The sequence below is a fragment of the Adiantum capillus-veneris genome, chromosome 14 (assembly GCF_014529385.1).
Source record: "Adiantum capillus-veneris isolate H3 chromosome 14, ASM1452938v2, whole genome shotgun sequence".
In the NCBI taxonomy this organism is placed as follows: domain Eukaryota; kingdom Viridiplantae; phylum Streptophyta; class Polypodiopsida; order Polypodiales; family Pteridaceae; genus Adiantum; species Adiantum capillus-veneris.
The window spans coordinates 2176520-2196713 of record NC_140944.1 but is presented as its reverse complement, the minus strand read 5'-3'; the positions used below and the strand labels follow the sequence as shown (position 1 = coordinate 2196713).

The window sequence follows — 20194 nt, the reverse complement described above, 5'->3', positions numbered from 1 at the left end:
AGAGGTACGCGACTCGAAGGAGGCTGCACCCGTCTCTAGCTCGGTACGTTCGACACCGACAAGAAGGCTACAAGAGCATACGATCGGGCAGTATAAGAAATTTGCACCAAATTTCCCCGAGGAGGCACGCACCATGGTGCACAATCCATGATCAGATTGGAACAAAAAAATGCGTCGCTGAATGCACAGGAAGATGAAGGCGGAAGAGAAGAACTCAAGAGAGCTCTTAGAGCGCAATGATAGTTTCAATGAGAAATCGATGGTTGCATCGGCGAACTACATATTGATATTCACTCGCGGTACTTCTCAATCTACATATGGAGAGACAATACATGATGTAACATCACAATTTGAGGTGGATTCAAGCCTTGTTGCTCATTCTAGCACTTCCTTCAGTGTTGATATCATGCCATCTCCTTGCCCACCTTACTTAGGCCAATCTACTTATGGCCGATAACCGATATCGATGTACTACTTGTGCTCCTACACAAGAAATCCACATCGCCCTCTACATGAATGCAAAAATCTCGTCCAAGCAAATTCTACCTCAGACCACTAACCCTGGTTTCATACAAACCAGTGATATTCCATGTGACAATATGCAAATGCCAAATCCACATCCCCAGTAAAAATGTCAACTGGTACACCATAAAGTTACTCATCGAAAGTCGACTAAAAGCCATAGAGGCATGCTGGGGTCAAAGCAACCAGCAGAAATTCATCAACATCTGGAGACAAATCTGAGGTATGTTGGACCATAATAGCACCTGTCTCTACAACTCCATACAGAAAAAAAGCAGTGGAACACGTAGGTATCAAGACAACTCCTCTCCATGTCTGCAAAAATAAGAAAAAAGCAAAACACTCAAAACCAAACAACGAACAAGAAAAGTGCAACATAAATAGCTAAAATGTTGGTCTACATAGGCATGTAGAGAAGAGTAAGAGAATACAACTATGAAGAAGGCCTTTCACTCCATGACTGCAAGACGAATTAAAACCAAACCCAGAAACAACCAAGACAAGAAAAGCAAATACCAACAAACACAACCAGCACATATTCCTATCCACAACCCAACAAACCATTTCTTGACTAAACAAGAGCATTCATATGGATTCAGACTCATCTCAGGAATACAGGTTTCTATACTCATATTTCTACAAATGTGTAGACTAAATGCAAGCGGAAGTAGCAAAGTCATACTAAGACTGCTCGGAGTCTCAAACAAAGCACACATGCAGCGATAGGATCGACAAAAAATGTAGTAGTAGATTCTGAAACGTCTTTGGCGATTGGACATATCAAGACTTCAGCAACATGACACTCATTTCATCTACCTCGGCTCATCTATCACAACCTCCCTGTCTTTGACCTCTTGACCCTTCCCCTCCCACCCCAATCTGGGTCCAAATAATTTGTTCAGTATGGATTCCTCTCAACCTAGGGCCTTTAAGAAGTTTCCTAAAACCTACTTTGATATTTAAGGACGTACTTGAAAGTAAAGTGGGAAAAAGCACTTCTACATGCTTACTTGAAGCATGCAGGTAGAATTTACGCAATTAAGCTAATATGCAAAATTTATGCAGGAAACCCCTATAAAATAAAATGAGTCCAACCATCAAGAAAGCAGTAATTAAGACATTGCACAGGTGACCTCTATTATCAGCTAAAAAGTACCTTCTCGAAAAAGAGAGGAAACAGAGAGTGTTGAGAAAGCCCAGGTGGCAGATGACAGCTCGAGAAAACACATACACCTCAATTAACTGAACCTGCAAATATGTGGAAAGGGCGTGTGTGAAATATAAGTTGCTACAAATGTGAACTGCTTTTTTGGATGAACAACGATCCAAGAAAGCCCAAACCATATGAATACGTGCTATTGCCTGATTGTGTGACTTGCTAGGTACTAACAAGGGTTGAATACGCAGAGAAAGCAGTATTACCTATGTGTTTCTCTATAACAAATCAAAACACCCCAACGACACTCAACTGCACTTCATATACTTACTCATGATCGGTGAACATTACCTCTCCCCCCAACAAACAGAAATATGAACGCATTTCTCAACCCTAATTTGGATAAATATGTGTACAAACATATATTTGTAGAGGAATGACATGCGTACATACATCAATGTATGTCAATGAAAACGAAGCAGCCCACACAAACGGAAAATTTCACTATCCTCACACTAACACTTTGCAATGGCAGAGAGACATGCTCCTGGGACATACACACCCATCCAAGAAGCAAAGACATCGAACAAATGAGCATAATACATGGTGTCTTTGTCTTGCTTTCAACCAATAAAATGCATACATACCCTATCCTGTAAAACAATCACCTGAACATCACAAGTCCTACTGGTTGTGTATGTGTGTGTGTGTGTGTGTGTGTGTAGGGCAGACAACCCACATTAGAGAGTTTTTTGCATGCAGACAAGGGCTCTACACGTTGACACTTCTGAATCAAAGGCAAGCGAAACCCATATCAGCAACTGTTGAAAAGAGGATTTCCATCAGAATTTGGACATCAGAGAAGAAAAACCATAAAACCCCATCACCCACATACTGAGCTCTTCATTGCAATGGCCACATCTTTATCATCTATGTAGACTCTAATTATTGTGCCAAGCCCAACTTTAATAGCTCTGGTCCTGTCTCGCTGGCTTCATTCAGCTCCTCCTAAAGCTCTTCCCACCATAACCACCATGTGTTAGGGAGCAGCGAGGCAACCGGCGTGCTTGCGCCACAGCCGCCACAGCCCCCCCCCCCCCACACAAGGTACAGCAGCAGCAGCAGCAGCAGTAGATTTCATAATTTGGCAGTTTTTCGAACAGTTGCAGAAATTTCAGGGAATTTACAATTCAGAAACAGCAGAAATTGCAGATTTTCAAAAATTGCAGAAATTGCATAAAGCGTATTTTGCAGAAATTGCGCGCCATGTATGCTTAGTCTGGAACATGTATGCATAACGTGGAAGCACTTGTGTGTGTATGTCAAATTTTTCTTGTTTTTGGCATTGATCAAACATGAGGAAGCAAAATGATAAGGCCAACCCCTTAGAAGACGCAGCTCAAAAGTGCAAAAAAGAAATGGCCGAAACCATTAACAAGATCAACCGCCACCTATTAGGGACAATAAGAATGCTCGAAGATCGCGTTTTGGCCCAAGAAAGCAAGATCACGGCAATGGGAGATTGGATGACGGCCCAAGACAAAGAGATTGCGTCACTCAAGAAGGAGCTCGCTGAGGCACAATCACGGAACACGCTTGAAGAGGGAGAATTGTAACCCTCTGTGATAGAAGAACTCAACACAATCAAAGAGCAAGTGCGAGCCATCAAAGAGGGGGAAGAGCAGCATAAAGAAATGACGACTTCTTGGGTGGACGTTATTACAAAGACTCAACAGAAAGCAGATGAGGTTGAGAACGGATTGAGGTTGCCAAGAAAGGGAAAAGCAAAGAAACAACATCGACACTCACCATTATCAACCTGACACTAAAAGAGGATCAAAAAAGACGTGTACGCTCTCTACATGAGAGAATTTACGGCCTTAAAGACAAAGACAACGTAGACGAAGAGGTAAAAGAACTCATGGCTTTGATGGGGGTTCATGAGCCGATGCACTCGAGAGCTTGGAGAGTTGGTAACAAGAAAAATGAGAGCAAGGGGGAAACCTTGAAAGAAAGGGCACTCATCCTTTGTTTTCCCTCCATGGAGGACTTTATGAAGAAGATACCAACTCTTAAGAAGACGGGCATCTTTCGCGGGGATGACCTTACCCTCTCACTGGTTGCCCATATGCAGGAAGTAATGCCAGAGATTAGAGCGGCAAGGGAAAAAGGTAAGATTTCGTTTTACCGAGATGGAAGAGTGGTGATATTGGAGCCACACTCCACATGACGGTGTGAGGCCTATGGGATCACACTAAAAGTTGCTACCTAGAATTGTAATGGATCTATGTGTCTTGATGTGGGTGCTTTTGAGGAGAGTTTTACCAGGAGAGACATCATCTTTTACTCTGAGACACATCACGCCCCTGGGCGGTCTATGCCTCACATTAGTGGATATAGATGGGAGACAATTTTTAGATAGGAGACACGATCAGAGCACAAAGGACGAGGCTTAAAAGGAGTGGCAATGTTATTCAGGGAGGAGTTGCAGCCATTGATACATATAGCTCATGGGGATGAACAAGCTAGGTACATGTGGGTGAGATTGAGAGCAGAGACTTGTTGGGGTATAGGCGTCTGTGCCTTGCCCGGCCGGCCAGAGTCTGGGCGCCCACTGACTTGTATACCTTATACATAGCATAAGTGTATAGGGGGCTGCTCACTTTTTGAGTCTCCCCACCCACATCGTGTGTGTCTCTCCTTCTCTCTCTCTCTCACTCTCCGTCTGTGGTGCTCCCCGATCCCCTTCAATTGGTATCAGAGCGTAGGTGCGGAGGGAGCGTGTGTGTGCACAGTCACGACGACAGCGGAGAGCCAGTTTCATTCCCGAAATCGCGTCCACGCGTGCGCACTTTCAAGAGTGCAAACAGGGTTTCGACTTCGGCATCGGAAAATTCAGCTTTCCAAGAGTGTTTCCTTCAGGTGTCTTGGCGTTTTACCCCCCTTTCGAAGCCATTAGAGCCATCAAAAACCTCATTCGAGCTACGGTTGAGGAGCTGCATTTTTCAGCCCTCTTTTGGCAGTTTATGCTGCGTTTTTGGATCGAAACGGAGGTTTTTGGCATAGCTTTCACACCCGGACTCGGATACATGTGATCCAGGAGTCTACCTTGGGGTTTTGGCACGCTCCGGACGCGTTCGTCATATCAGAATTTTAAAATTCTGAACGCTGAATTTTCTGCAGCAGCAGTTGTTTATTGTGTGTCGAAGATTCCACACATGGTTTGCTCTCAAATGTGAGAGTGATATTTGCTATAAGTTTCCTCACAGGTGGGAGGATACAATGTATGCCTTATGTGGTTTGATGCTCAGGGAGACTAATGTGATTGCATTTTGAGCTCGGCAATGTATGCCTCGAGCATGTTTTTTGGCAGTCACAGGTAGAACAGATATTTGTGTACTAGATTTGTAGGTGTTTGCAATGATGTATGCAAAGTGTGGAGATTGGTGCATGCATTTGGAGTGCGGTTTGATGCGCTTTGGTTGCTCATGGTTTTGAGCGTGCAGTCAGTTTGGTTACTGGTTTTGTGGCCGTTTTACTGACGAAACTCTGGTGAAATTTTCCCCGGAGTTTTATGCGTATCATTTATGCGATCTAGGTAGAGATTGCGGGTTGTACTCAGCATTTGCGTGCGGTGTTCTCTGCAGGTGGGAGATTTGTGCGTGTGTATGCATCGATACCGCACATTGTGGGCTTGGTGATTAGCTCACGGGTTTGACAGGCGTACAGTTATCTTGGCACACTCACAGGAGCGAGTATTGTGATGTATGCTTGTGTGGCTACGAGCTAGGTAGCCGGATTCGAGCACTAATGGCTTGAGGTTTTTCAGCAGGATTCAGCTACAGGTTTACAAGTTTACAGGCAGGTTTGAGGGCTTATTTGGGCGCTGAATTTTCAGCCATTGTTTCCTCTTTGCAGGTGTCCATGTATGGCTCAGTTGTAGGCTGATCTGGGACACGTTTGTGACTTGTTTATGCAGCTGTTTAAGAGCTCAATTTTGGGGCTGATTTGCAGTCATATTTGCAGACTTTTGTTGATGCGATTCGAGCCAGTTTAGGGCTGATTTGATTGAAATTTGCTACTCATTGTTGGTTGCTCTTTTGCGAGCATTATGGCTGATTTTTCATTTGACTTCCAGCGTTATGGTCTGACACAGTTTGATGGTGTAGATTTTATTGCTTGGAAGGAACATATGCTTGTTGCATTGGCGGATTTGGGGCAGGATAAACCCTTGTGTGGTTTATCGGCGAAGCCCAATTCTATGCGTGATGATGATTGGCAGGATCTTGATGAGTTAGCCATGTCTACGATTTGTTTGCATCTGGTTGAGTCTGTTTACTGGCAGGTCTTGAGGGAGACTACAACTCATGCTTTATGGCAGAGTTTACATGCTATGTACGCGACATCCATGTCTATAGGGGAGTCTAGTCCTACTTCTATGTCCATGGGAGAGATTGGTCCCACACGCAAGTCTCGACGGCATAGAGACTTGACATGTTGGCATTGTGGACATAGAGGGCACATTAGGCGTCGATGTTTCAGGCGTTTGAAACAACGGAGGCGACAGATGCGTGATGCAGATTTGGGCATGACAGATGCTAGTGAGATCAGTACGGTGGTTACTGAGTATGCTTGTGACGGCGATGTCACAAGCATACTCAGCTTGTCTTCAGACGATCTAGCTTGTCTTCAGACGATCTTATGTCTACGGATTGCATATCGGATTGCTAGATGTCACATTTACATCTAGCTTGTCTTCAGACGATCTTATGTCTACGGATTGCATATCGGATTGCACATTGTCTTCATATTGGTTACTAGATTCAGATGCTACTTTCCATGTCACGTCGCATCGTGAGTGGTTTAGCACGTTTTCTAGTGGGAGACTTGGTTGTGTGCACATGGCTGATGGTGTTGTGTATGACATTGAGGGTACAGGAGACGTATGTTTGTCCTTGCCCAGTGGTATGAGATTTACCCTGCGTCATGTGTGTTATGTGCCAGATCTGAGACGGGATTTGATCTCAGTCAGACAGTTACGGGATAGTGGATGTCAGATTTCGCTACGAGAGCGAGATTTTGTGATGCATTTGGGTTCGCTAGTGATTGCGAGAGGTGCCAGGAGTGGTACAGGTTACCCATTGCGTGTGGATCACGGGAGAGACGGTGTTGTCTCTGTGATCACGCAGCCAGGTAGAGAGCGAGAGAGCAGGCGAGTCTCTTTTGCTTGTGGGTTGCAGGATGCTTTGCATGGAGTACAGAGTAGTGAGCTCGTTGTGCACACAGTTGGGGCACGACTTGAGCAGTCACACAGGGAGGTGACAGAGTCAGACATGCATGCTTTGCTAGTGACTGAGCAAAGCAGAGAGTCAGTTGTGCGAGATACTTCTATGCAGGATAGACAAGTAGAGCGGTCTTGCTCTAGTGAGTCACGACAGGAGGACGTTGTGCAAGAGTCTATGCATACGGAGTTAGAGCATGAGAGCTCTAGTGAGTCACAGCAGATTGAGTGGTCATGTTTACAGTGGATGATTGCAGAGGAGGCTGAGATGTCAGCGATTATGCAGTCATTCCTTTCTATGCTCGATAGTGAGCATGGGGATATAGTTGTGCAGGATATGTCTTCCAGCAGACACCTAGAGGAGCTGGTTTGCTCTGAGGTTGCACGACAGGGTGATGCGTCTTTTGCGGACAGTCAGGAGATTCATGTGGCTGACACGCTTTGTCAGTCAGAGATGCCTATTGCCAGGGATATATATGTTGATGCATGCTTCGTAGAGCTAGCAGGGCCCGCTAGCATTGCATCGGCATTCGGTGGTCTCATGTATGAGATGCTGATCTTGAGACCGGATATCGCAGCTGTAGTGGGAGCATTTGCAGTTGGGGTTGTCAGTCGTTTGTTGACTGATGATGGCATAGTGCACGAGAGAGATATGCAGGTATTGCGTACATACTTGCAGTACATGTGCGGTACGTCTGGTGGTGTATGGACTTACACGGGAGCAGGACAGCCGGATGCACACGATCACAGCCAGCCAGTGGGCATCGGTTGAGAGCGGTTTTCTCTCGCCTTTTGTAGTCTTTAGACTAGGTTCTCTTGCTTAAAGGCACAATCACCTTTAAGTGGGAGGTTGTTGGGGTATAGGCGTCTGTGCCTTGCCCGGCCGCCCAGAGTCTGGGCGCCCACTGACTTGTATACCTTATACATAGCATAAGTGTATAGGGGGCTGCTCACTTTTTGAGTCTCCCCACCCACATCGTGTGTGTCTCTCCTTCTCTCTCTCTCACTCTCCGTCTGTGGTGCTCCCCGATCCCCTTCAAGACTGACAGATATCTTTACATTGCCACTTGCTACTTTCCCTTGAGTATGTCAGTACATGCACCACCGAGAGGACAACCCCCTTTCTCTATTTTGGATGATGACATCTGGGAATTCTCTAGAGATGGTGACATTATTATTCTAGGGGACTTCAATGCTAGGACTGCCCATCATTAGACGATATTTTATGATACTTCAGAGGAGACGCTGAGAGAGATGGATGTTGCAGAGACGGGCCTATCCAGAATATCACTGGATGGGAAACATACTGAGTATGGACGACACTTGATAGACATGGGGACTGCACATGGATTGGCCATCTTGAATGGCCTATAGTGATTTCCCATTGCGGGCGGCTTCACATGCTTTCCACATAGACATGGAGCCAACACGATAGATTATGTCATGGCACAGCCGAGTCTCATCTCTAGTATCCAGGATCTCATAGTTGGGCCCAGACCTGTGGGGTGGTAGTGGATCATGCTATTGTGTCGCTGACCATCTCTTTCCAGTTCAGTGTAGCACACATTCCACGAGTAGCAGTCCCTACTCGCTACACCTTTACGTGGGAGACGGATTATGTATACATAGACGGGATTTACATACGCCTATCCACTAAGGAGCCAGGGCGACCTCTAGAGGAGCTTACTACTGACACAGACATGATGCAACAGAGGCATATCCACACACACAACCTGAGCAGAGACGTCATTCTGGGAGCATGCCTCAAAATAGCTGGTATGATGAGGAATGCCGTTAGACTAGAGCTAGACTTCAGAGGGAAGTGCTTTTGGGGGACATCACTCACAGACAGTCGCATATTGACTTCCAATGCCTAGTGCGGTGGAAGAAGAGGGCATTTTTGGCTCGACTAGAGCAGGATCTATACCAGCGATTCTTGAGTCAGGACTTGCGTGAGGCATGGCGGCTCTTTCATGAGCAGTCCCCCCCCCCCCCCCCCTCCTGCCATTACCTCTACAAAGACCTGGGGTCAGTACGCATCATCTTTGTACACAGTCTCTAGACAGCAACCCCTTCCCTACCCCCCCCCCCCCCCCGATCCATACCCACACACATGTGCTTTTTTCACCGCTGAGATGGTGAAGAAGGCCATTGACGGATTGGGAGAGCATATGATCATATGAGATGGCTTAGTGTCTGAGCATTTCATGCATGCCAGATATCTAGTAGCAGAGCTTCTAGCAGTTATGTTTAACAGTGCCGTGTGTGAGGGCTTGCCTAATACTTGGAGCCTATCTATGATTGTACCTATCTTCAAGTCAGGAGACCCTATGGATCCTGGAAATTATCGCACTATCATGATTGGACACACATTGGCACAATTGTACGCATCCATTCTTGAGCAACAGCTGAGTAGTTGGGCAGAGAGGGAGGGAATGCGTGTGGTTGGGCAGGCAGGGTTCATGAGAGGTTTTTCTACTCTAGACCATATCTTGACACTCAGGGCCATCATCGAGGAGGCTAGATCCCATGGGAGACGGATCTATTGTAGCTTTCTGGACTTCCAGAAAGCATTTGACACAGTACCTAGAGCTAGATTGATGTGCAGATTACAGGAGATGGGAGTACCCACAAAGCTCATTTGGGGGATCATGGCATTGTACATATCAGCAATAGGGCATGTACGCACCTTAGAGGGTCTATCTACACCAATTTACTCCATTATAGGAGTGAAGCAAGGCTGCCCGCTCTCTCCTAATCTATTTGGTATGTATGTGGACGAGGTTTCTGACTACATTGAGAGAGATGGTGATAGAGGTGCACCACTGGCAGGGACATGGATTTCGCTATTGTTATATGATGATGATATGTGTTGATCTCCAACTCTCCGGAGGGGATGCAACGTCACTTGATGCTTTGCATAGGTTTGCCCATGAGAGTGGCTTGTCTGTCAACCTTGGTAAAACCAAGGTTCAGGTATTTAATACCACCCCACAGTGGATCAAGAGGTCAGTGCCCGCATTCACATATGGCCAGGAGACAGTGGAATATATAGATGCTTACACTTACCTTGGAGTGGTTTTTAGTGGACCATCATTTTCTTTTGAGGAGAGCAGCAGAGACTAGATTTATCAGAGCCCATTCGACATTGGGGAGACTGGAGAAGATGTGTTCACAGGTTCAGTTTCAGGAGCCTTGGACGCAGATATGGCTCTTTGACACTTTGGTGGCTTTTGCATTGCTCTATGGAGCTGAGATATGGGGGCCTTCATTGGATCATCAAGGGAGAAAAGGTTGCACTGATGGATGGGGGGACATGGAGAAGCCTCTAGTCTCTATGATCTTGCGGCTCATTAGAGCCAAGGCTTCAGTACCACTTGCCATTATCCGAGCAGAGCTAGCTACCCCCCCACTAGTAGTTCAGGCGCTCACCAGATCTGTTTCCTCATACACCGCTTGTGGGAACTTCCCAAAGACAGATACGCACACCTTGCACTTGAGTCCTCTTGACAGTTAGCCAGGCAGGGAGACACAACATGTTGGTATGGGGAGATGACGTCATGGTTCTAGGCACATGGGTTCAATATAGACAGATTACCCCCCTTCCAATACTCACTGGATGCACCCTCTCTGACCCTTACACAATCGGAGACCACCAGGTTCATCCGCCAGGACGTGAAATAGCTAGACACCAGGAGGACATGGGTAGAGCCAGCACAGGAGCTGGGCACGAAGATGGATTTCTACAGAGAGCATCTTCTCTAGCTTATGGAGGACGGTTTTGTAACGAGGCCCAGATACATGGACACCCACTTGTCTCATGGGATACGGTGTGCTATTGGCCAGATACGTCACACCAGCTGCTGCGGATCGAGACTAGGAGATACAACGGAGTGCCACTAGAGGCTAGGACATGCACCCTGTGTGACATGGAGCCTAAGACAGAGTTACACTACACATGCCACTGTCCCGTCTACTACAAGATACGAGGCCGCTTCGACTGCTTGTTCAGAGAGGGATTTGGACCACCGTCCAGCCGAGGTACGAGGATCAGAGATGACTGGGTTTGTTTCTGCTCGAGCTGCGCAGACAAAGAGAGAGCTTGATGAGAGGAGAGGCTAGCCAGTCTGAGAGACACATCACAAACTTCTTTAGAGCAGACACTGGATACCCAGAGGAGCTACTACCACAACAAATCTTGTCGCCTCACACCAAAGGCACACTGATCGATCGAGCGACTAAGCTGGGGAGATCGAGACGCCCACGACTGCGGAGGACTACACAACATCGACGGAGGCTACATCAGAGGATTCGGATCACTTTGGCCCGACATGCACGACGTCTGGTCTGCTGTCCATAGAGGAGATTGATGAGATCCGTCAGCGACCGATGCTAGATCTCTCGTGACTCGTGATTTAGCTACCCCAGCTAGCTGCTTAGTTCATGCCTACCAGTTTAGGATCCCATAGTACTTTTATTTTATCATTTTGTCATTTCATTTTGTTACTCTGACTTTGTATCAGATTCAACCACATTGTAATGCTCTGGTCTCATAGGTCATGTTGGCCTTTTGAAGACGTTAATATAACATTTCATTTCTCTCTCTCTCTCTCTCTCTCTCTCTCTCTCTCTCTCTCATTACTGAAACCACGTTGAAACTCGCCTAGAAGTATTCACCTAGAGAGAGAGAGAGCTCTTTAGAATTGCACGATCCCTTCCTCCCTCTCGCAACCTTGAAACCACGTCGAAACTCGCCTAGAAGTATTCACCTAGAGAGAGAGAGAGCTCTTTAGAATTGCACGATCCCTTCCTCCCTCTCGCAACCTTGCTACACCTGCAACACAAAAAAGTACACAAACAAATTTCCACACCCAAAATGCACCCAATCCACCGAACAAAACTAAAAATCCCATGCATGCCTTCCACCAAAAAAACACACCCTTACTCGGCCACTCCTCCCCTATGGCCATAGTAGCAAATTTCCTCCCTGGAGACCCTGCCTTGCGGCAGTGCCAATAAAAGCGCAGAGGGCGCTACTTTTGTTCATACGAACGAAGTTCCCGCCACCGCCCACACAAAACACAAACTCCGCGGAGACTGCGAAAACGGAAACAACCTCCTCTATTCACCTCTTTGGTTAGGCATTCTTCTCTGCAACCTAGCAAGCTTATCAGACCAGGTGAACGCCGCCACTCTGGTGAGTGGTTCATATTTAAGTTCAGTTTTTGATGCTCTGTGGCACAAGCAGAGTCTTGCTCCTTGCTTTAGTTATGGAGTTTTGCATTTGGGCAATGTGCGCTTTTCCATTCGTTTGCTTGAATCGAGCTGCTGGCATTTCCCGTTACTATTCTTGGGGGCCCTGTGGTGTGGGTTGTGGATTGTGTCTGGTGTCTGTTACAAGCATTCTATACTTGTATTTGGCCAGGGTTTGTCCAACATTCATCACAATAGCTAATAGTTTATCCCATGCATTCATCTGTTGGAAAATCAGCCGTCACTGGTGGTTTTCTTGTTCTGGAATTTCAGAAATGGGACAGAAGTTCATAGATGAGAACGTGGAGCTGATGAGGGGAGTGTTGGGTTCCGGTCCCTCTGAGATGGACCTTGTTCGTGCCCTTCATCTTGCTAAGAATGATGTCACTCTTGCTTTCAACGTCTTGTTTGACACCCTCGGTTACAAGGGAGCTGAGATAAATGTTAAAAGGACAACGGCAGGTTCTGGAGCCCGTCTTTCAACTGCAAGCAAGCAAGAATCTGAGCCTTGCTCTCTACTCGCACCCTCTGACACACAACTGATATGCAAATCCGATACACCATCCGAGCAGCCCCTTTTTGAACTGCAATATGCAGCTTCCGATTGCCCTTCAGGTGTTAAAGAGGAGGGGGTGCAAGACACCTGCAATCTAGATTTAAGTTTAAAGCTGGGTTCAATCAGTGATATTAAAGATGCAGCCTGTCTTGCTTTACCTTCTGGTGGTGTGCTCGGTGGGACAAGTGCGGCCCCTGATTCTCCATTGAAGTTACAGCTGGGCTCTTCTAAAGCAGCTATAGAGTCACTTCTTCACCAGCATGTAGAAGTGGATGACTTTGAAGAGTATGATCTGTATGGCTATGATGCTGAATGTGGACGTATCAAATGGCTCTTGCTTGGTGATGCTGAGGTTTTAGGTTATTCTACGTGCAAAGGCTCAAAATTAAAAGCTGGGGATTTGGTGTCTTTTACATTCCCCAAAAAAGTGGATTACCACAGAGGAACATCAAGCTTGTGGGGGCGTGGCCGGGGTGCTGTAGCAGCTGCTCAGCAGATAGTGAGGTTCAACACCCCAAATTCTGGAGACGTAGGTTATTTCAATTTGTATGTGCGTTTTTAGATAGTTTTTTTAACGAATAAACAAACACAGTTTTTTTGAGGGTGTTTTCTCAATCTCATGTTGATTTTCAATTTCCCATACATACATATGTATAGTTTAAGGGTAATTTTGCCGTATACAGATTGGCCGGCTTCCTGGGGATTGGGCCAAATGCTTGATTCCATTGATGTCAGGGGGGAGAGTAAAGGTCGAAGGTAGATGCAGGGCTGCCCCCGAAGTACTTACCACAATGGACACTGTCATGCTATCCATTCGGTATGTTAAGCATGATGATGACCTTAAATTTACATAGAGGTGCATTGTATTTCAAATAGACCTCAAGTACTTGAGTTCACTCATGATATTACATTCCTACCCTGCAAGCAATAGTTAGTCAAGTGCTACATTTTTCCATCTCTCATCCTATGGCTGTGTTCTTTTTGCAACTGTCATTTACTGCAATTGTGATGAATTGCAGCTGGTTGGCTGCTTGATTGCAATGAATCTTATACTGTATATTAGAGGTTAAATTTCTTCCACTTTGGCATCTTGGTTACAGGTTGTATGCATCCAGTGCTCTTCTCAGAAAATACTCAGGCCACCCTTCGAGATTGCCTACCTCGTTGTGTGATGAAACCATCCACCCTTTGCCTTCATTGTTTCGCCTTCTTGGAAAAGAACCATTCAAGAAGGTACAACCAATTTTCTGGATATTACCCACATCTGATCATATTGCCTTGATTCGTGACTGATCAAATTCTGGAGCCTTCTTTTCAGTTAAAATATTCAATGAGTTTCTGTTTTCAGGCTGAGTTCACCCCAGAGAACCTTTACAGTAGGAAGAGGGCTTTTCATTGTAAGGTACTCCATGCTACTTCATTTGAGTGTGCATGGATTTGTTCCTGTAATCATCACTTGCTGATGATTTTGTGCTCTCAGGATGCAATGCTCCCAGCAGAGAAGCGAATGAAGTTAATTTCAAATGGGAACGATTCAAGTGAACAAGCAGAGGAAATCTTGTCGGACACTGACTTAAATCGTCTAGTAGGAACCACAGAAAGCCAAGACCTGGAGGTCAGTGATGAGAGAGAGGGGGGAGTGAAGGGAGGGAGAGAGGTAGGAACAGCGGAGAAAGAGTTTGGTTTTGTCCATTTCAGGAAATGGAACCTCCTAGCAACTTGCTATGTGAGCTGAGGCCATATCAAAAGCAAGCTCTCTATTGGATGACGCGAATGGAATCTGGGCTACCAAGTGAAGAGGCATCGAAAACTCTCCATCCTTGTTGGGATGGCTTTCATCTAGCTGACAGGTAATTCTTGCTTCAAATAAATCAGGTTTGTGAGCGAGTGATGCCGTGAGTCTTTGTTATCATAGCTGGTTAGATTACCAAATCAGCTTTATTTGTTTCATTGCAGGTGGGCAACCCCTGTTTACCTAAATGTTTTCTCAGGGGAGGCTACCATGGATTTTCCAAGTGCTTTGAAACTTGCCAGGGGAGGGGTGAGCATTGTCCTTTTTCTGCAAATTGTCACTGAGATGAGCCATGACATGTCATCGTGTCCCCTCTCTCAACTCTGTGACTATTTCTCGTATCTGCAGATCCTAGCAGATGCAATGGGCTTGGGAAAAACGGTAATGACAATTGCTTTATTACTTTCGAATCCTGGCAGAGGATCTGGCTCTGGGAATATTATTGTGGAACAAGTAGAAGCAAAGAGTTCACAAAGCAAGGGCCACTCATGCAAATCAAATGCTTGCAAAAAAGGAGGGGGCACACTGATAGTCTGTCCTATGACTTTACTCAGTCAGTGGAAGGTAAATTAGCTGCTCTTGGATGCAAGCCAATTGATGTAATATTGATAGGGTACAGCTACTTGACCAACCGAGCCTTGAGATAAGTAGGTCTTATTCTTTTTTTTGAGGGGTAGTGTGTTTGGTTTGCAGACCGAGATAGAAACTCACAGCAAAGAAGGAGCCTTGTCAGTGTATGCCCATTATGGTGCAGGCCGTACCAAGGATCCCCATGTGTTACTCGGTTATGATGTGGTGATAACCACATATGGGATTCTGTCCTCAGATCACCAAAATGTGAGCCGTCATCAAGCAAAATTCGTACATGTCCCCCCACTCCCCCCACCCAACAATCCCAGGAAAAAAGAAAAAAGAAAGAAGCTATAACTTCACGTATGTCATGTAGGGTGATGGTCCACTACAGTCTATTCAGTGGTTTAGAGTTGTTCTTGATGAAGCTCATACTATCAAGGCAAGCAAGTGCCAGTCTGCACAAGCAGCTTTCAATCTATCAGCAGACACATGCTGGTGCCTTACAGGAACACCTATTCAGGTAGTTGGTGGCTTCAATCAAGTTAACCTTACACAACTTGTTTGAAGGCTTGACTTACAAATGTCTTGGTTTGTTCAGAATAAGCTGGAGGATGTATTTAGCTTGCTCCATTTTCTTCGGGTGGAGCCATGGTGCAACTGGGGCTGGTACTAGTGGTTTTGCTTTTAAGAACGTGATAAGGACAATTTGCCATCTGTTGTATGCCTTGATTTGTACGTTCATTGTGGTAGGTGGAACAAATTAGTTCAAAAGCCATTTGAAGATGGTGATGAGCGTGGTTTAGTTTTGTTGAAGGCCATTTTGAGGCCACTGATGTTGCGAAGAACCAAAGACACAACTGACAAAGTTGGCAGGTGAATATCTGGACATTTATCTGAACGATTCCCTTTCTGCTATTGGACCTACTCATTCAAACCATCCTTTTCCAGGCCGATATTAGTGCTTCCTCCAAGCGAAACAGAAGTAGTGGAGTGTGAATTTTCAGAGGCAGAACGTGACTTCTATGATGCTTTATACAAAAAGTCCAAGGTGGGTGAACTGGTTTTTCAAGGCCTGGGTAGAGTGCTATGTTTGTGACTCTTTTTGTGTTTGGAATTCTCTGAGCTGACTTTTTCATGACTTGGGGAAATTAAGTTGTGCTCATGGTCCATAGAAAGTACTCTGGTCGGTTAGAGCTCTATATTTTACTCTTTAAACATGGTGTGGGTGAACTGGTTTTCAAGGCCCACGTAGAATGCTTTTCTTTGAGCTCTTATTGCAAGAACTCTATTTGTTGGTTCAAGCTTTATATTCTACTATTTACACATGCCATGAACTGGTTTTTTAAAGGTTAAAGAAGAGAGCTATTATTTGAGCCTTTTCCCGTCGTGCTGATTTTTTAATGTCATGGGGAAAGGGAACTGTGGTTATCTATATTCCATTCTTTTTGTTGGTAGAGCTCTGTGTTGTACTCTTCAATCATGTCAAGGACCAAAGGTTGATTACTGTCATGAAAAGTCTTCAATTAAGTCTAATTACATTCTATGTATCTTGGATTCATCTAGGTATAAAAGTCTAATTACACAATTTGTCTGTTGAAGATTTTGTTACATTGTGTTTTCAGATCAAGTTCGATCAGTTCGTTGAGCAGGGAAAAGTTTTGCATAATTATGCCTCAATTTTAGAGTTGCTTTTAAGGATGAGGCAATGTTGTGACCATCCATTTCTTGTTCTCAGGCAAGCTTGTCATTTGCAAACTGTTGAAATAAGTCTTTTTATCTCAATTTTACCCGTGATATTTGGGGTCAAACTTGCTGCATTTTTCAAACAGACATTCACTTGCTGATCATGTAGTGTTTTGCTAACTGTGCTACAGCCGAGGTGATACGGGGGAATTCTCAGACCTTGACAAGTTAGCTAGGCGGTTTCTAGATGGCGGTGCCTCTACTAAGGCTGAAAATGGGAGATGTGCCTCAGTGTCAAAGGCATACATTCAAGAAGTTGTGGACGATCTCCGAAAGGGCAATAAAGCTGAGTGTCCTATTTGCCTTGAAGCTGTTGAAGATGCGGTGTTGACCCCTTGTGCTCACTGCATGTGTCGGGAATGTCTCTTGGCTAGCTGGACCTCCAGTGCTGGTGGTTTATGTCCAATCTGCAGGTTTGCTTTGTGTCTCGAGCTTTATGAGTGCTGTCATGTGCCTGTGAAATTTGTGTTGTGACTGCTATGCCTTTCTGCAGTAAGGATGCCTGAGAGATGAAGGTAGTATTGCAAAATGCATCCAAACTGGGGCAAAATTGCAGGCTCAGTAGGTCAAAACATGCATGACATTTTAGACAGACCAAGAATAGGAAGCATATGGAGAGCAGACCAGCAAGAGGAGGGAGATTCTTCTAGTGAAGAAATTTTGCATTAGAAATTCTTTATTTACATTTCGTGTCTATGTCCAGGCAGTCAATGACTCGACAAGATATATTGACAGCTCCAACAGAAAGTCGCTTCCGTGTTGATGTTGAGAAGAACTGGACAGAGTCTTCAAAAGTGGCAGCATTGATGCATGAGCTCGAGGCTTTGAAAAAGACAGGAGCCAAGAGTATTGTGTTCAGCCAATGGACTTCATTCTTGGATCTTCTCCAAATACCTTTAAGCAGGTATTGTTTTATGAGTACAGAATGTTTGCGATTTATGTCATGCCCCGTTCTTCAATGCTGAGAAATTCTATCTGCAGGCAAAATTTCAGGTTTGTCAGATTAGATGGAACACTCAATCAATCTCAGAGAGAGAAAGTTATAAAAGATTTCAGCAACAACCCAAAGATACTGGTAGATGTTAATCTTGAAGCAGTCAATGTCTCTCTACAGTTTGTACCGCCTTGTAGTAATACATAAATTTCTTTATCAGGTCATGCTCATCTCGCTAAAAGCTGGAGGTGTCGGCATCAATTTAACAGCAGCTTCAAATGCTTTTCTCCTGGTATTACCTACAAGAGAGTGCTACTTCTGTGGAATTCATATGCTTAAGCTGCATGCCCTGTGGAACGATACATTGGTTGCACGATTAGGACCGGAATGCATGCATTCTGCCGTAAGTACGGGTCAGAAATTTAAAGCCTTATTGACAGCTGATTGATCATGATACATCATGGAAGGCAACGTCATTGGGTGTAGTCAATACTTTCACCTCAGCTTTTCAGATTTGGAAAATCATCATTGTCATTAGAAGCAAGCAAGCATGGTTTTTTGGGCTGGTGCAGTGAGTTTGTTTGGTTTACTCTGCCAACACTAAAGTTGGTCATGCTGCATGTACTGTTTTGCTGAAAATAATCTAAGACGTTTGCGTGGCTTAGGATCCATGGTGGAATCCTGCAGTGGAGGAGCAAGCGATCATGAGAATACACAGAATAGGGCAGACCAAGAAAGTCTCTATCAAGAGATTCATTACAAAGGTGTGCTTCATTGCTCTTAAACTAGTATTTCTTCATCTCTTTTTGTCACTAGGGAGGAAGGGAAGTCGGCCCTTGTCTTGGGGGCCAATAAGCCTCTCTGCTGCTTCCAAGTCCATGGAGGGGGCGAGCTAATTCGTGTGTCCTATAATGTTGTAAGAGGTAAAGGTTGAGATTAATGTTGGTGCAGAATTCCGTTGAGGAGAGGATGCAACAGGTTCAAGCGAGGAAGCAACGCATGATTGCGGGGGCCCTTACAGACCAGGAGATTAGATCAGCAAGAATAGAGGAACTCAAGATGCTGTTCAGATAGCACAATATGAAGCTGATCGGTGAAACCCAGATGTTGTCCAGATATGCAAGGATGCCAAACCTTCAAATTTTGCAGCTCGATATTGATCTGGGGGATGGGGTCCAGTGGGGCTATGAAGCACCATATCCTGAGTTGCTGCTTCCAAATGAACGCACCGCCAGCTCTTTCCATTCTCTTCTTTTGAGGGGACAACTTGCATATTTTTGCAGGGTTTCCAAAGGAAAACCTGAAGCTCACTGTAATAGCTACAAAGATTGCCTTGTACCATATGCCTGTAGAGAGCCTTGATTATTTCTGTACTTGGGATACCTGATCTGCCATTTGGCCAGGGATAACAAAGGAAAGCCCTGTCAAGCACTTTTGTGCTGCCTCCTATGTATTTTCCTCCTGTATATGTTCTTGGGTTCTCAGAATTGCAGAGAACTTAATGCATTGTTGAGTTAGAAAATTAAGGAAACCAAGGCTCCAGCAGTACTCAAGGAGGAAAGCAGAGCAGTCTCCCCTTCTGATGTTTATGCTCTCTGGAGAGCGGTATCTCAAGCTTAGCACATTTACGGCCTTTATCATTTCGGGATCATAGACAACAATTTTGAAAGATGTTAGTTTGACAATCTCCCAGCAAAAGACAACTTCAGTGGAGGAACTTTAATAGATTCAAGCATGCCAACCTTAGGTGCTTTCTTCAAGCTTAATCAGAAAAATCTCGGAATATTTAAAGATCGTTCCTAAAAATTTGTAGATTTCTATGCATTTTGGTGTTTAAAAACATACGTATCCTGAAAAAATTGTGCTATTTGCTTCGTCCTTTTTCTGATAGTTGAAATGAATGGAAAGACTGGATTGGCAGCCACACCATTGTGCAGAGGTTGAGCCTGGTGCTGGGGGGAGGCTTTTTTTTAATTAGCTTCTCAAGGGAGTACGCAAGTCTAATCAAAAGGTTGGAGTTGCAACGTTATCCATGATTGATAGATTTTATTCATTCATAAATTGATGGGCAATATGTTATTGAAAGCAACTGAGTTCCAAAAACTACCTGAATTGCTCTAACTTACATGCTACAGTTCTATCACTTGAATTTTGCCAATTGCCACCCTAGAAGATGGATGCTTTGCTGTGGGCTGGGTGCAGATGCCTTCAGTGGCAGTAGTCTAATCATGCTGATAGGTTTTGGCCTTCTACACCTAAGACATCATATGTACCTACCACAATTGAGCTAGAATATATGATTAAATATAGAATATAGGACATCAACAATTCAAAGGCCCCTCTAAGGGTTGTTTCACAATGTTTAAAGTGAACTATGGCTGGTT

The 20194-nt window shown here is 44.9% G+C and overlaps 2 protein-coding genes across 3 annotated transcripts; one reads left to right on the top strand and one right to left on the bottom strand.

Moving 5' to 3' along the window:
* Positions 1-542: 542 nt before the first annotated feature.
* On the bottom strand, positions 543-1751 carry LOC147441807 (uncharacterized). Its single transcript, XM_086529516.1, has 3 exons — positions 1679-1751; positions 788-837; positions 543-692 (listed from the first exon to the last, which is right to left on the bottom strand). The coding sequence occupies exons 1-3, from the start codon at positions 1749-1751 to the stop codon at positions 543-545; spliced, it is 273 nt and encodes a 90-aa protein (XP_086385642.1).
* A 10160-nt stretch (positions 1752-11911) lies between these two features.
* On the top strand, positions 11912-19445 carry LOC147441806 (DNA repair protein RAD5A-like). Of its 2 annotated transcripts, none has more exons than XM_086528201.1 (21): positions 11912-12138; positions 12486-13297; positions 13452-13585; positions 13869-14001; positions 14117-14170; positions 14249-14383; positions 14467-14618; positions 14725-14809; positions 14909-15124; positions 15254-15397; positions 15507-15653; positions 15732-15799; positions 15884-16006; positions 16082-16181; positions 16756-16868; positions 17008-17289; positions 17580-17780; positions 17858-17951; positions 18031-18102; positions 18476-18574; positions 18762-19445. In XM_086528201.1, the coding sequence occupies exons 2-21, from the start codon at positions 12488-12490 to the stop codon at positions 18882-18884; spliced, it is 3285 nt and encodes a 1094-aa protein (XP_086384327.1). In that variant the 5' UTR covers positions 11912-12138; positions 12486-12487; the 3' UTR covers positions 18885-19445. The 2 variants fall into 2 exon arrangements, with proteins under 2 accessions (XP_086384327.1, XP_086384326.1); XM_086528200.1 differs by having other exon boundaries at positions 11912-12156.
* Positions 19446-20194: the final 749 nt, after the last annotated feature.

What these genes read in the sequence shown, in the direction of transcription:
- LOC147441807 (XM_086529516.1), bottom strand. Translation starts at nt 1,751, where the DNA reads ATGTGTTTTCTCGAGCTGTCATCTGCCACCTGGGCTTTCTCAACACTC. An exon ending in TTCCTCTCTTTTTCGAGAAG is followed by an intron (nt 838 to 1,678) that starts GTACTTTTTAGC and finishes TTATTTTTGCAG; the next exon opens with ACATGGAGAGGAGTTGTCTT. An exon ending in TGTTCCACTGCTTTTTTTCT is followed by an intron (nt 693 to 787) that starts GTATGGAGTTGT and finishes CTTTGACCCCAG; the next exon opens with CATGCCTCTATGGCTTTTAG.
- LOC147441806 (XM_086528201.1), top strand. Translation starts at nt 12,488, where the DNA reads ATGGGACAGAAGTTCATAGATGAGAACGTGGAGCTGATGAGGGGAGTG. An exon ending in ACAACTGACAAAGTTGGCAG is followed by an intron (nt 16,007 to 16,081) that starts GTGAATATCTGG and finishes ATCCTTTTCCAG; the next exon opens with GCCGATATTAGTGCTTCCTC. An exon ending in CTTCAAATGCTTTTCTCCTG is followed by an intron (nt 18,103 to 18,475) that starts GTATTACCTACA and finishes TGCGTGGCTTAG; the next exon opens with GATCCATGGTGGAATCCTGC.